Source organism: Hippocampus comes, unplaced genomic scaffold, assembly GCF_001891065.2.
Source record: "Hippocampus comes isolate QL1 unplaced genomic scaffold, H_comes_QL1_v1.1 scaffold276, whole genome shotgun sequence".
Taxonomy (NCBI): domain Eukaryota; kingdom Metazoa; phylum Chordata; class Actinopteri; order Syngnathiformes; family Syngnathidae; genus Hippocampus; species Hippocampus comes.
The window spans coordinates 364454-381406 of NW_017805074.1; the positions used below are offsets into that span (position 1 = coordinate 364454).

The 16953-nt window shown below is 43.1% G+C and overlaps 1 protein-coding gene across 2 annotated transcripts in view; it reads right to left on the reverse strand.

Moving 5' to 3' along the window:
• Positions 1-16953, reverse strand: part of kcnab1a (potassium voltage-gated channel subfamily A regulatory beta subunit 1a) — a 37268-nt gene that overhangs the window by 14195 nt on the left and 6120 nt on the right. Inside the window, exons 1-2 of one of the 2 annotated variants that reach the window (XM_019865021.1) lie at positions 11485-12466; positions 931-974 (exon numbers count right to left, since the gene is read on the reverse strand). In XM_019865021.1, coding sequence (XP_019720580.1) covers positions 931-974; positions 11485-11693 — 253 coding nt within the window. In that variant the 5' untranslated portion in view covers positions 11694-12466. Of the gene's footprint in view, positions 1-930; positions 975-11484; positions 12467-16953 lie in introns of those variants that run through there. The other variant, XM_019865022.1, reaches the window with a different exon arrangement.

A 16953-nucleotide genomic window follows, 5' to 3' on the forward strand; every position in this document is an offset into this window, starting at 1 on the left:
GATTGATCTTGGCAACATTTCTTCCGTTTTTCTCCTGAGCACCTCTTGCACTGTCCACATCGTATCCATCCAGACAGCTGGCATTCGGATGACCTTTTCTGTACTGCACAGCCAGCTCCATCAATTTAAAACAGTCACCACGCTGTGATTGCGTAGATGATAGCGCGACAGATTTCTTGGTGGTAAACAAAGCAACATGGAAGCGAGTGTTCTTTCTTTTATCATGCTTTTTACCGTCCTCAAAATGGTCGAAAAGCAGCGGGGGATCAACTCTTTGCTACTACTGAGACAACGTAGACGACGTGAATTTTTGGCCGAAATTGAAAGGAGTCGCATAAGTTACAGAAGGAGGAGAAGAGCCTTTGTTGCCTTCATTGTGGCTATTGCTAACGCTGCTACGCATCACGTAATTACCGGGCAGCTCTTGTGTCAGGCTTTCAAACTGCAAGCGATACGGAGCGGAGGCGATCACAACCCGCCTCCCATGGCGTGCTGGTGGACACAGATCGACACTGGCCACCAAAAATGCGTGTTTACCCGTGGTTTTGCAGTGGGAAAGGGGTATTAGATGAATGTGAAGCACACAAGTCGACAACAAGACAGCGATCGCAGTCATTATAGCCAAGGGATTTGCTTTGTGTTTGTGTGTCTTGTGGGCGGGGGCGGCAAGGGGCTTTGGGCCACTTATTCGAAAAAGCAGGACCTCACGACATAATGCTGCTCTGTTTTGCATTTGCATCTGCATTGTCATGTCATGGTCGAGGCGTTGGTTTAATGACAAACCAGGCGCACTTCAATAGTAACATTTGTTTTCTTTTCATTTGAGTTCATTGAGGTGTTTACTCGTGAAATTTGTTGAATGACTCGATGCACAGTTCAATACTTTCTCACTGAGTGACGCAAGAAGAAAGTGAAATTACATGTACTTACCGAGTCCCAGGCAAGACACCCGGAGTCCTGACTTTCCAAGGTTCCTGCAAAAACAGAAGAAAACGACTTAACTCGGCGCTACATCAAAACACATATGCCCTAACACTCTTTCAGTTGCGCCCAGTGCTGTTACGTTTTTGTGGGTCATCTTAGGGGTTCCATAAATATGGAGCCCACGTGAGCTTGAGAGGTGTGATGATGTTTGGAGGAATGACAGCAATGAAGCAAAGAAGACCAATAAGGAGATTTCCCTCTCGGTAGAAACATTTAGACAGTCATCAGCTCCCTCATTTGTAATCTGTCTCAAAAGGCTCTTGCAAACACTTGGAAGCACACACCACTGCCACTTAGCGTGTGCGCACACGCTCACCCGCGCACAGTGTGCAGCCATCCTGGCCAATCAAATATTGATGGAAATTTTAAACCCCTGTAATCATTTTTCCAAACAGATCTTCGCATAACAAGCCTTCCGTGTCAATGAAGCTATTCATCTTCGCCCAAGCACGTCTTCATTTGCTTGATGATCGACAGTAATAATGACTTTCTCGATATCCCTGCCATGATGGCAACATTGGCCTCTTGCTGCATGCGAAAAAGATTCTCTCCCTCTTGCTTTCTGATGCAACAGCTTCCGTGGTTGTGTCATTGGCTTTGCTCCTCAGCTTCAGAGCAAAATAACGTCGCATGACAGCTCCACTTAACACTAACTGTAATCGATAGAGCCACTGAGCCGATATGCACGTGTATGTGTTTATATTAGATGTCGCATGAAAGATAATAACACTCTTGTCTGGGCTTATTTGGAATCAATCACAGACTGAGTAGCGTTTTATTGTTGGTTTAGTTTTCACCAGAAATCTGGGATATTACATTTTTTTTTTCTATTCTTAATTCCTCGACAACACAACACTAAAGTAATTGAAATGTTATGAGAAATGACGTTGATGTGAAGTGCATTGTTTGTTACACAAATATAGGCCGGTGGTGGTCCAGTGGTTAGCAAGTTGCCCTCACAGTGCAGAGGTACCGGGTTCGATTCCAGCTCCGGCTTTCCTGTGTGGAGTTTGCATGTTCTGCCCCCGTGCCTGCGTGGGTTTTCTCCGGGTACCCTGATTTCCTCCCAAATTCCAAAAACATGCATGGCAGGCTAATGGAACACTCTAAATTGTCCCAAGGTGTGAGTGTGAGCATGGATGGTTGTTCGTCTCTGTGTGCCCTGCGATTGGCTGGCAACCAGTTCAGGGTGTCCCCCGCCTACTGCCAAAAGACAGCTGGGATAGGCTCCAGCACCCCCCGCGACCCTTGCGAGGATAAGCGTATTAGAAAATGGATGTTTGATAAGATGTGCCATAATACTTGGTTTTATGTGCCTATTTTCAGATCTCTAGATGTTCACTTCTCTATGTTTATAATGTGGATTTTTGTATGAAAGAGAGTTGGCAGTTACATCCACTATGATTCCATTAAAAAAATATATTAGTATTTTGTATTCGATATGATAGCGCTTGGATCCAGAGCAGGTCCCCTCCAGCTGCATGGCATCCAATTATCAAGACCCCTCAGATAACCTTCCGCTTCCTCCTTGCAGGGTCGTCGAACTGGCCCTGTAAACTCCTCCTTGAGCACCTGAGCGGCTCCGCAGCTCCTTGCCCTCGTGTCTCCCCAGCTCTGGATTTCCTTTCGGCTCAGTGTCTCCCTATGGTTTCATTATCGCCTTTGCTCAGCTCGACGGCCGTTTCCGCTGAGCTCAGCGTAGCCTTGCTGAAATAAAATGTCCTTTTTTTGACACACAAGGACACATAACTCTCAGTGGTCCACACTAGAGTTCACTAATCTGCTTCAAATATTACTTTTGTTCTGTCTTTGGATTCAGCATAAATCCAACGATGCTGAACTAGGACACACTCGCAAATCCTTCCTGATTTTCTTTTCATGATTTTTGCCCCTCACGTTTTCACTTGTACCAGCTTGCACTTCAACACATTTGTTTTCAATCAGACTTAAACTACAGCCGTGACCTTTTGTCCAGTGTTTCCCAGTGTTTCAATAAAACGATAGTTGGAAACAATTGCCGGTGTGTGTGATTACATTCCAGTTTAAAGGTTTCACTTCGGTGGTTTTTCAAATTCCGATCTTTGTTTCATTCCTTCTCAGCGGGAAGAGGAATTTGCAATTTGCAGGGATGTCTTCTGTGACCAAAGTACCGCTTGATTTGGAATAAAATATAATTGTGCTTTTTGACCACTTTCAGGAGAACACCTCAATGTAAATTCAAGGTTAGAAGAAAATGAATAGGAGGTTAGCGGAGCAGAACACACCGAGTGACTATAACATGGTGAAAATGTCATAAATCACTTTTGCGTTATGTAAAATTCCAAAGTAGAAGCACTGAGCCAACAGTCAATTTCAGGAGAACACCTCAAATGTAAATTCAAGGTTAGAGGAAAATGAATAGGAGGTTAGCGGAGCAGAACACAGCGAGTGACTATAACATTACGCGTTATTTAAAATTCCAAAGTAGAAGCACTGAGCCAACAGTCATAATTCTTGTAACAACTTAAACTCTAAATTACCATATAATTTAGAGTATGACGTTCTCACAAGTGACATTATCAGGGCATATTTGGTGAATTATTGTCGGGTCAACCCAGGCTAAAAAGTGATGGAAATTTTGCAGTTCAAAGACCACAAATTGCTCTTAACCTAAGAAAAAGCTTCTTTTCTTATTGCTCTCAGAGATGTTTATTTTTGCAGAGACTTCCGTTACTCAGCTGAAATCATATCCATCAATGTCATTTCTTCCTGTCACATAAATTATTAGAAAGTTATTTAGTTAATTCTGCCCAAAAGCCAGCCCCCTGTCAGAAACCTGAGCCATGTCAGCTAACTACCAACTAATCCAGATAATGTTTTATTTGATTTTTTTTTTTTTTTTTGTCTTTATATCGCCGAAAGCCATCTTCTGCAAGTAAGGCTAAATCCAGTACATTCGCTGGTGGATTTCGCAAGTTGTTGTCGTTTCAGTACAAAAGTTCCCATCGAAAAGTCATTTTTAAAAATAAATTCATTATTGCTATTTATGGACTTGTTTTCTGCTAGTAGATAAATACCGAGTGATGAAACGGTATTGGAGAGGGAAACTAATTAGCCATGCTTATATTGGTCATTTTTTTTCCTGACTATACATGATAACCATATGCAAAGAGTAAACATACTCGTTCGTGCCGATACTTTGTCACACGTGTTTGGCCTAATTTATCGGACTGCATGATGCATATTAAAATGCATATCAGGCATGAAGCAAGCCACGCTAGTTTATATATTATTAGCTTTTGTAGCAGCGAGCTCGCTTCAACTAAAGTATTGGGTTTCACAACAACGTGGCAAGCGTTTGACATTTAGCGGACACGCCACAGTGATCAAAACAAAAACGAATACATTCTTGGTGGCACCGCAAAAGACCCCTTAGTGATAAACACGCTGACCTTTTATTTCTATTATCCTTTCATTGGTTTCATCTGGTCCGAGGAGAAAAAAATGTACTTTCAGGAAAAAATATTTTAGGCTGCACCTCCTATAGTATCAATTACTGAATAAATCATCGTTCTGTGGCTGCTGAGGCTAAATCCCAGAGTGGACCCTCAGACTTAATTCTGAATAGAACATTTTGAACATTTCCAAGCCTTCACAGAAAAGTGGAACCTTATACTGTATCCGCAAAAGGGAGTCCAACCCCATATTTCCATATATCTTTCAAATCCCCTTGTAGTGAACACAAACAGCACGCACGGTATGCCGAGCTCCCAATATTTTTGACCATCTCATGTACAATTAGTCTTGACCTCTCACCAGGAGCCCTTTAAAAAAAATCCAACCAACGTTTTACTTTGGATGACCTAATCAAAATGAGGTCCGCTGCATGCAGTGAATGCAAACTGCTAATGAGTTCATATAGACTCTGACCACGCTAAGCTTCACCACTGCATTATTCACTACATCGCATACCAGCTCACTCAGCCGTGAGCTCACTGCAGTCGCCGTTATAATAGGATCGTACCACTGCAGCCTTTTAGATATGACCGTTTGAACTTATGTGCACTCGTCAGCCACGGTGTTAGGTACAGCTGCGCGATCTAATGAGATCCATTACTTAGAGTACAATCATCTGAGAAGCCAAGAGGAAAAATACATTGGATAAAACAGGCCGTCGTTTAAATGTATAAAGTCTATCACCAGATCGGAGAATCTCACCGTGTTTGGGTTCAGAACAGTCCAAAAGTGAACATCTACTTCCTCCCTTGGGTGCCTTGCAGGTGTTGATCTAATGTGCTCATTAGATTGTCAAATAATTAACATGAAAAAGGCCTTAATGAGGCCATGCAAGCACTTTAAAAATGTGCTCACAACTTAATGAAGAGCTGTTTTCATCGCACCATAAATAAATAATCGTGATCTCCGGCGACTTCTTTCTCTCCTTTGTCTTTCTACACCTTTGCTGATCTTTTATCCCAAAAGTCTGTCAACCCACATTGTCTCATTGTTGTGGGGCCAAAGATCAAGGCAGGAGAAAGGATGAAGCCAGGAAGGAGCTGTAATTGCAAGGAAGGCTAAGCGGGGGCTTGAAATAGGAAGGGAGTTCTTCAATAAAGCTACAATTAGCAACGTGTGAGAGTATGTTGTCAAGCAGATAGATGTATACCGGTACGCCCTCTTAATCACATGTTTTGTCCTCGGGAAAATTATTGGAGGCAGAGAAAAAATGTGGCAAGCAGACGGAGAAATAGAAAAATGCTCGAGCAGATCAGATTTCGGGTATTTAAAAATAGTTGAAATAGAATTCCTTATTATGTCAACAGTAATTCTATAGTGGGCGGAACCGGTGGTCCAGTGGTTAGCGCGTCGGCCTCACAGTGCAGAGGTACCGGGTTCAATTCCATTTACACCCTCCCTGTGTGGAGTTTGCATGTTCTCACTCTTCTTCTATTCACTGAACTCAGATGAATTCATTGAGTTAAACAAAAAAAAAAAAAAATCTCAATGTCAAAAGCAATGCATGAAAGTGGGTGTGTAGGTCAAACCTCTCCTTGAAGATTTACTTTGGTCTTGGCACGAAGCGGGATGGGAAGAAAGTGTCCAGGAAGCAGATCAGTCTTGGTGGAGTTGGACAATTAGCTGAGGGAGTCCCCTGGCATACGGTGTGATTGAATAGCTGCCCATATATCTCATCCCGGCTCTCAATCACTTCCTCTTATCTCGTTCCACTCACTGACTCTAACGCCACACATACTGTAGTCGTCAATTTCCTTTTAATTTAGGCTGTGGGATGTGTGTGTGCGTGTGTGTGTGTGTGTGTGTGTGTGTGTGTGTGTGTGTGTGTGTGTGTGTGTGTGTGCATGCGTGCGTGTGTGCGCGCGTGTTAATGTTCCCACACAAAAGCAACTTCTAAAAGATGACATGATCACCTAACGTCCTAACCCATCCAAAACCAAAATAACACATTCCCACCAGGTCATTTTCTTTATTTTTCGGCGCCACATTTTTACAGACTAAAACCTCAAATCCACAGCGTATAAATCACCACCGCAAAACCTCCGCTCAGACACACAAACACACGTTTGAGAGAAAAACCCACTCAACAGAAAGCTTCTCACTAGCAGCTTTTTCTGTCATTCTCATCTCCATGGAGACAGAAAGTCAATTACATGGCCTTCATATGGTTACAGAAACACAGCCAGTCCCTTTTCCTCGAACGTAGCCTGGGAACCGAAACACAAACACATCACCAACATGCATCTTTTAAAAGGTTTCTTTGTTTTGAGGGTATTTTCGTTTTGAGATCTTTCAACATGTTGGACAATAATACTCTTCAAGAAGAGTTTTAAGGACTCAAATTCCGCAAGGGAGGTCTCGGAGTTGCTGCTGAGCAAATTATCAACAGAGAGGGTTAAATGTAAATGCATTTCTTTAAAGGTGTTGCGTCCCATGTGCGTATGGGGTTACATATTTAAAAGCCAAGGTTATGGTCAGATAAAGACAGCATTTTTTTTTTTTAATTCTGAGGATGAATAGAACAGTTTTCCAAACGACAAAATAAACAAAACTAAAAATCAAAGAATACGATCACCGTATTTGTTCCTTTTTATCCTGTCTGTTTTGTTTGCCTCTTAATTTCTATTGTAACATGTCAGGATTTGATGCCGCGGAACATTTGCATTCATTGGCGGTTCCATTCCGATTGAAATGCAATGAAATATTTTTATCTGGCTACGGACCAAAATGTAATGGCCTCTTAAGTGCAACTACTTTCTCTGCTTCGTGGAAAAGAATTTTGCTCATGAACAAATCAACAAACCATGCAAAATGACAGCTTTTATGCTTGGTGGAAGAAGTGATGCTGGGAAAGAAAGAAAAAAAAAAGAAAGAAAGAAGGAAAGAAAGAGATGTCAGCATGGTAGAGTGACTGTGTGTGCACATTTGTAAATGCGTTTGTCTTCATTTATAGACGATGAGAGCAATTTCCAACTGGGACATGTTTCATTTCACTTGACTTGCACGTGTGCATGCGGTGGAGCTTAAACTCGCAGGTTTGTATCTCTTCATCTCAAACACCTAATTCCTTTTAATTCTGCATCACATCATCAGCAGATTGACAACCCGCGAAGAATGATCAAGACAAGCAGAAGAAGGAGGACTGAAATAGATCCAAGGTTGGCATGCACGTTGTCTCCTTCCTTCAGGATTATATTTGCCAGAAGATCAAAGTGAACTCACGTCACGTTACATTACGGCACCACAAAAACGCCACTCTCTGATGTCTCTCATTTCTTTCCCACGTTGACAAGGATTAGAGCAGACATACTACACAAAGAAGTCCCGTGAAACCGCCGCACATCAGCATCATTGAGAACATGAATGGCATGAATGTGGTTTATCGAGGAAAGCCTATGGTGCTTGTCGTTTCGAGAATAGAGTGGTAGCTCTACTTAGGAAATTCATTGGTTCTGGAAGAAATGTCTTAAGTAGAAAAGTTTGTAAGTAGAAACGCATTTTCCATGTACATGCCCTAATTCGTTCCAAGCCCCAGCCAAATTCAGACAAAAATGTTTCCTAAAGCATAAAAATGCATCAAAATATATAACAAATACATGTTACAATTAGATCATTGCACAATATATGAGAGTTGTGCATCATGTAAAAAACAAAGAGTAAAGAATAAAAATGGTCATTTAAATTTTAGCTGCATCCTCAATGTTTTTTGCCCTCTTTAGTCCATGTTCTCTCTCAGAAGTGTTTTTTACCTGGCGTTTTGTAAAATAATGATCCAAGGACATTTGCTTTGATTGGCTTTTAACATTCCTTCGAAAATGTCCAAAGCAAACATCAGCATAGTGAGCGATCGCCGGATTGGTGAAAACTTTTTCTGGGTGATTCACAATTGCGTAAAATGATCAGAACCCCTCATGGCCCTTATAAACTAACGCTCTCATTTTTCTTGTGTCTGTCATCTATTTAGCTCACCAAACCAATTTCATGTACCGGTAATATCTTCAGTACGGACTATTTGTTTCTTGATGTGCAAAGAGGTGCTGTTCACATGTGTTCTAACGTGAATGATCGAAAAATAAGAGTCAAGGACATGATTTCCATGGCAACTAGAAGAGCGCGTTGGTTAGTTGTGAGGTAATGTGAAGCACACATTAAGAAATGTGCCCCCCCCCAACACCCCACACACATACACACATTTTACCTTTCTTCAAGATTACATTTCTTGCTACACCAGTGTCGAAAACGTTCAGGAGGTTGCGTCATAAAACTTTTCACTGCTGCCCAAATGCTCCGCTAATGATACCAAGCACTAACTCATTTACATGCATCAGCAATGTGGCCTCTTTGATTACTATGCAGTGCAAATATCTCGGCAGAGGAAGTGTCATTAAGTGTCGACTACAAAATGAACACATGGTGGGGTGAGAGGGACTGCGACAACTAATTTGACTGTATACAATTATATACGGACCTTAGGTGAATGCACTTTCAGATGCCGTTTGACGTTTTGTTTTATATCTGAGTCTACTTTTCGATATAATGCTGAAATTGAGAGCAATAAAGGACTGTGTGGGGTTTCTCTGGGTACTCCGGTTTCCTCCCACATTCCAAAAACATGCATGGCAGGGTAAAGAAACACTCTCAATCGTCCCTAGGTGTGATTGTGCGCACGAATGGTTGTTTGTCGACGTGTGCCGTGCCATTGGCTGGCAACCGGTTCAGGGTGTAGCCCGCCTACTGCCCGAAGACGGCTGCGATAGGCTCCAGCATGCCCAGTGGCCCTTGTGAGCATCAGATCATGGATGGATGGATGTATACAGTGGTGCGTTGAGATCGGATTTATATCTGTACTGTGACCACGCTCATAATATACTAATATCTCAAATCCTCAATCCCACTTAAATACAATTGTTGTGCACCCCAGTAATAGCATCCACCTGCTACACCAGTTTACTCACTGGACTGAGAGGAAAGGGGCACTTATTCCACGTGCAGTCTTGTCAGCTGACTGCCCCTGAAAAACAGGCTTTTGGTCGTAGCAGAAAGCGGAAAACGACTCTGAAGATATATTATTCAACAGAAATCCTTGAAATAGCATTAAAATAGCAAAGGGGATGTTTGAACAACATGGCCTACATGGCCCAGAGGTAAGTCGCACAAAATCAAGCCGACAAACAACCAAAAATCTGTTACCCTACACCCAGCTGCATTTTTCTCTGCAAATGTGTTATTCTTTAAAATGTCAAAAAAACAATTCATTTAGGTTAACGGACAGACAGCAATCTCAATACGTGAGCTGTACCTGCCCCTGCCTTGCTATGGTAACGAGTTATATCCATGGGCACCATCAACCTTAAAAGCACTTCATAGCATCACTTTCCACCTGCAATCTGTCAGACAACCCCCCACACACACATGTTCAGGTTAAGATTATATCGCCACGGAACACAGGATTCTCATCTTGAGACCTCAAAAGTCAAACACGCAAGTTGGCAGAGGTCAAATCGGATTCAGACGTTCTGCCCACACTGCAGATCTGTGTCATCAAACCGCAGCAAAAGGCACGGAGGTGTGTTTTCGATGCGTGGGAGAGAAGCAGAAGAGCCTATTCCATTCATGGCCCTTGAAAGCAGGCGAAACATTAGCGTGTTGGCGAGGAAAGACGAAAAGAGGCTAACAGACTGAAGGAAAGAGGAAAAAAGTAGTTTGCTCATAACAACCGTCAGGTATCAAATCTGATGCGTCTATTCATAGACCTTGTCAGGTTTGCTTCCTTAAGAAATCAATGTCACATCTGAAAATATCATGTCAAATGCAGGGTGTCAAAAATTGTGTTGGCGTTGCATTGCTTTTTTTTTTCTACACTTAGCCATGAAAGTTCCCTTACTGAATTGAATGTATACTGTTTGGTGCATAAGACTTAATTGAGTGTCAAACAAAGTCTGGACATTTGTGTTTGGTTGATCATTTCTCTGTGTAATGATGCTTTTTGCTTTTAAATTTCATACAGAACGCCTGTTATTGTTTTGAAAGGCTACCCATTTGCAAGGAACGTTTGTGTCCCGATCACTCGAAGAGCGAGACGTGTAATCATTGAAGGCAACGCCATATCTCCGCATCCTCCAAGTGGACTCCATCAACCGAGAGGGCAACGCTCACCCCCACAGAGCGCTGTTCATCAGAGACCAAGCCCCTAACCAAACCCAAAACTTGATTGCGGTGTTGGCGCATGAGTAACTTGCCGTCCCGCAGCAAGGTGTGACCATCTATTATTGCCCTCTCCAGCTCTTCCACATATCACAGATACCACTAATTATTGTTCGACGCTTTCAGAAAATAAACACACAATTGCTTCGGATTTCAGTCACCACTTCTCCCATGGAATGTCAAATAAGAAGCAAGAACAGGATTCGCTCTTTAGCATAGGAACTTATTACACGGGGCAGAACGCAAACACTGAGTGTGCCGCTCTCATCCCACATACACACAAATATAGGTACCCGGGATGTTGTGTCTTACAAATATGAGCTCATTTAAAAAGGAAATAACCAACATTTACTAGCCAAGAGCATTTTAACAACACAGAAATAATCTACCCATTTCACAACTTTTTGTTTTGTGTCGCTAAAGTTTTTAGCTAAGAACAGCTAGCGACCTTGCCAAATAGTGAGCCCATACTTATCTCTACTGCTTTGCCTTCTCTTAGTTAGTTGGATAGATCTGATAGTTTACACTTACACAAGTCTGTCTTTTGCAGAGTAAAAATGTTTTTTTCATCAGACAGACAGAATAGATGGACTGCTCTAAGTGTGGCAGGAGCGCAATTCGGCCAGTCATGAACCGATGAAGATCATTTGAAAAGAGCTCTCCAAATGAATGCTCACCTCATTATAAGTGCTACCAACTTTTCTGTGAAAGTTAATTTCTGAAGAAATCCGCCAAACCCCAAAACAGCAAACAAACAAGACAAAGTATTGAAGTAAAAGTCAATGCACCCAACAGACACACCTGTACTTCATTCCCGTGTGTTTCCCCGTGGACTCCTTGAGTGAGATGTGGCGCGGAGTGAAGGAGCCAAAGCTGCGAGCGATGATGGCCACCGTGCGGAACTTGGCCCTAGCTTGGTTGACCACACTGGGGCTGGTGGCGCTCTGCTTGCCGTGGTCCCCATTGCCCCTCTTCAGGTTGTGGTCCGTGCAGGCGATGGACACTTGCATGACTGAGCTTCCGGCAAGGAGAAGGGGCTGGGGCTCAGTGGGGAAAAGCACGGACGGGTGAGGTCAGGCTCAATCGCGTCTTCTTTTGGAAAAAAAAGTCTGTACGTTCAGGTTCAAGTTTTGCAGGAGACAAATGGAGTCTTCGTTTGCCGCGTCTCCACGTGCATCGCGGTGCTCTATGAAGCAATAGAACGCTTTTACTCTTTTCTAATGCTCTCCTATCAAGTCTTTCTTTGTCGAAGGAAGAGAAATGAAAAGGCCAGTCATCAAAAGCCTTGAAGACTCTGCATTTTTTTTTTTGTAGTTGCTGACTGAGCAACAATCGGTCAGTTATCCCCACGCCGGACTTTCTCTTTGCCAGTGTGATGCCTCTAATGCCGCGTCCAGCTGCAGAATGACAATCAGAGGCGCTGGAGGGAGCGATGGAAGCAAGAGAGAGGGAGAGCGAGAGGGAAAGATGCTGTGCTCACCATGGAGAGCGGTGATGTGCGAGAGTGGAGTAGGGAGAGGGTGGAGTGGAGTGGAGTGGAGAGGGTCAGAGTAGAAGCAAGGGAACAAGATGGGGGTGGGGGGAAGTCACGCTGCAGTCCCGCATAGGTGCCATCGGCACTTTTACGACTCACTTCTTTTTGTTCTGGTTTCTCACTTAGGATCTTCAAAAGGGGGCTCACTGTTGGCTTCGTCACTTTCCCGCTGTCCCTACAACCTGAGCCTGAGTCAGTTCCACTTCTAGCTGTTCCTCTCGTTCTTGTTTTGCTCAGCGGCTCCGGTCGACAGCACACAAGAGGATTGGGTTACAGCGCGCACCTCCCACTCCTCTCTCTCTCTCTCTCTCGTCTCTTTAGCTCCCGCTGCACCTGTCTCACTCAGGAGGATAGGGGACTTTGCTCAACTGTCTCGCAGCTTTTGAACAATTACCCACAGTTTTTTATTTTTGGTGTATTTTATGGCTTATAGGAGCCACACAAAGCAACATACATTTAACTTCATTTTTGTTTGCTGCCTGTCCTTGCTCTCTTTTTTGACCGTTTTCCAAAAAACAAAAAAAACAGCAATGTGGGCACAACCTTTCGAATGGAGCAAATCCCTTGCTTGAAAATATTCATTCATTCATTTTCTGATCCGCTTTATCCTCACAAGGGTCGCATTGGGTGCTGGAGTCTATCCGAGCCGTCTTCGGCTGAGACCCTGAACAGGTTTGCCAGCCAATCGCAGGGCACACAGAGACAAACAACCATCCGCGCTCACACTCACATCTCGGGACAATTTAGAGTGTTCAGTCAGCCTGCCAGGCATGTTTTTGGAACGTGGGAGGAAACCGGGGTACCTGGAGAAAACCCACGCTTGCACGGGAGAACACGCAAACTCCACACGGGGAGGCCGGAGCCGGGATCAAACCCACAACCTCCGCACTGTGAGGTCGACGCGATAACCACTGGACCACTGGGCCGCCCTGCTTGAAAATAAATCAGTAATTCAGTCCATACATTCCACTGAACCCGGACATGCTTTATTCTCTTGCCCACTTCAATTATGCTCTCCTCTCCCCAGAAATGAGAAGCTGAAAAGTGCTGAGTCGTGTGTGGATGCGTACCGGCTTACAGCGCTGGACTGTGTGGAATACATCCCCGCACATCGCTAACAAAGCAAAACAGCAACACATCGAGGTCAGGGTGGTTTATAACACTGCAAAACTGGCACACGTGACACACACGCCAGTATAATGCCACTGCCCAATGACACGAATAACCGGGAACTATTCAACATTGGTGTACATATCAACTTCAAATGCTCATTTTTATCGGCAGAAGTCATCCACTCAATTATTGCCACTGAAGCAGCTCCTGTAAATACAGTTTGCATGTCATATCAATGTCATTTATGCAGTTTTGCTGTTCTGGTGCAACTCAACCAGTCATACCAAATACTATCTCTGTCCATTGGTTAAAAAGTGATTATGATTGTTATAAAGTACGAGCTACCGTGGTGACATGATGGACAACATGGTAAGGATACCTCATTTCAAATTCAATGAAGGAGTCACGTTGCTAACAACCAGTTAGCTGTCGGATTAGGGTTCCACGTCGCGCTGACATCTACGACCCAACATCCCATGTAACATGTATTTTGCCTTCGTCTCAGGCTTCTCTCCAAGTTTTATGACACAAGTAGAAAAGGCAAGATCGGGCCGTCAGCCGACTGTCAACTGCCCAAAGGGCTGAACTGTTCTTACAATGTGCTATGGACTGAAGCAGTTGTGGCAGCTGGATGGGTGAGGGGGGGGTGTTGGCATTCAGAGTGGACACAGCTGTAATGTTTCAAGTGAAAAGCATTTAGAGCTAAAATGTAGCGAAAAGTTTTCCGGGGTTGCTTCCTTTCGAAGCTGCATTTGAATATGTTCAAAACGCAGAGTCAAGGCTGTTAATATTCCAATGCCCTTTCCAGTCGATTAAATATAATTTAGTGCTTCCAATTCATGGCCCCAACATCCCAAGATTCTTTGTATGCCAAATCTTGAAATGTTGGGTTTTAACTCCACGGGCCCTATTTTCGTGCCCAACACAAGTCTTGCACAAAGCATTGAAAAAAGTGGTTGAATTTACGCCATTTTATTTTGCCAAGTGGTCGCACCAACTAAAATCATCTGGTCCAATCCTGGATCCATATGATTTTATTTCGTGCAAACACTTGACAAAATAAAATGGAACAACTTCAGCACGTGATTTTATTCTCCGGGGAAATGTGTTGAACCACTAAGCCGAGATGTCAGATTGAGGTGGCTGTGTGACATTGCCAAGCAGACGGGCAGTTCCTCAAAGGCACCCCGACAAAGAAATGGCCTCATTAAAATCCATCAGCATGTAAACCTACGAATATGGCAAAGACTTTTGCCGTGAATGTTTACCCTTCTTTGCGTATGATTGTATCCCATCTGCAAACATCTATTATTGCATGGATCCTGGTTAGCTGGAATGTATGCACATGCTTGCTGACGTCACACAATACTCCAGGTGCGGGTTTACTCACGGATCATATGCATCCATGAAGCATGACGGCATCGACGCTGCGTGGCGTGGATGCCAAAGCTATTAGCATATTACGGCGATGAGTCTTGGCCTTGGGACGTTATGAAGTTTTGATCCCCTGTGTCGGGAGTGAACATCGTTCATTTCCTGCTCCATCTACCAACTCAGCATGTTAGTCAGGCAGAGCACAGTGAGCCAGCGAATGATTGTAAATTGTACAGTGACCCTTCAGTGAGCTGCGTAATTGGCTGTAATAGACTGCAACCGTGGCTCATTTCGTATAGACGCCGCAAATTGAGAAGTTCATAAATACAAAGAGGTGGAAAAAGCAAGGCAATTAAAATAAAGTGCAGGTGCTGTATTTGACTTTCTTGAGTGGAAAGAAAGCTGAAAAAAAGCTAGAGGAGGAAAAAAAATGCACTCCTCAGCATGAAATTGAAGTTTTTTAATCTTCAGTGACCAATGGCCTGTGTTACCTTCAGAAAAATTCCCCCCAAAAGTATCCTGTACTCGGTTTCGACATTAACCTTTAATATTAAACCCCATTGATTCTAAACAGAACTTCGCAAATCTAATCGAATAAAACACGTGAGTGCATCGAATCAAACCAAATCGAATCATCCCAGTTTAAAAAACAATATATCTAGAAATGGATCAAATCATCTTTTATTTGAGAGTTGCCACACTTTGACTTTCAAGGCCGACTTGAAACGCGGCCAGTCAGGGTATAATAACCTGTGGCATACATAAATACAATAGCAGATGCTGAACAACTTACTGGAGTTATCACCCTTTTTAATCTTCTGGTGTCTTTTTATTAATTGGTGGGTTCATGTTATTAGCTGGTGCAAAATGCAAACAAAAAATTACAATTGCTCCTAAGCGTGGCACACAGTAGCTTTGTAGGCGGGGGCGTACCAGGAGTCAATTTTCTTCAATGGAAATGCATACTTGTGCTCTGCTTTCCTACATGTCTCATACAGAAAAAAATAAGTTCTCGTTGTAGATTTCAATCAATACACATTTTCAAAGCACAATTTTTCGATGATATCTCAACTTGTGTCATTTGTGACTCAATCCCTGATGTAATAGTTCTTATCTTGGACCGTGTAGCCTAATGAGAACAAACTCCCACTCCGCAGCTTAAGAGTCTTCAGATCTGGACACTTGACACTGAAGAGTGGCAACAAGCACAAAAAAGGATCATCTCGGTAATAGCATTGCTATGGAAACTGTATGGAAGTGTGTGTGTGTGTGTGTGTGTGTGTGTGTGTGTGTGTGTGTGTGTGTGTGTGTGTGTGTGTGTGTGTGTGTGTGTGTGTGTGTGAGAGTGGGTGTGGGTGTGAGAGTGGGTGTGGGTGTGGGTGTGTGTGTGTGCACAGTAGCAGTTTGTTTTAAGTGACCCGCAAGGAGCGACGGCTATTTCGTGTGCACGAACAACTACTTCGTGTGCACTTTCTAACAATTTTGTGCAAAGGATGTCGTAGAAAGTAAGAGTTCATGCCCACAAAGAAGTTACTTGTGAGTACATAATAGGAACAGCGTGAGCACAAATTACATTTTTTTTTTTTTTTATGTATTTTTCTTATTTGCTATGTCATGTCTGTGTGTCTCTGTGGTACGTTGATGTCGATCATTCATTTAGAAATGTTAAACATTGATTGGAAGCTTCAGTGGTTGGTGCCTCATTCGCCTGTACTGGACACCTATCACAGAAGACTAAAAATGTGTCACACTATTGTGAAAAATGTTATGTTTGAAATATTTTACAATATAAAATATTGTTCTGAAGTGTTAAAAATGAAAAATGTTGAAAACCACAGCCGAATGTAAGAAAAATGTGCTCTCTACTCGGGCGCTGATTGGGAAAGCCATTTTTACATGTGTCTAAAATAACTAGGAAGCATCTTGAAAAGCAGTCTCAAGTTATCTGTCGTTTCCTGACATTTTATTTTGCTTTTTGAAGATTGTAAGGAGCAGCCCCAAACTGCTGCATCTACACTGCATTGCTGCACCAAAGTCAGCAAAGTGCAGAATGCTGCTGAATAATGTACACAATCCGTGTAGTAAACTGTATATAAAGGAGGCTTGTCCAGGTGGTATGTGGGCTGTCTCTCTCTTCTCCAAATAGACCTGAAGGGAAAACACTGTTTGTTTACAAGTTATAAGAACATAACTCAGAACAATGCAATCCAATCCCCCCCGAATAACAAATGGAAAGTCCACAGCGGAAG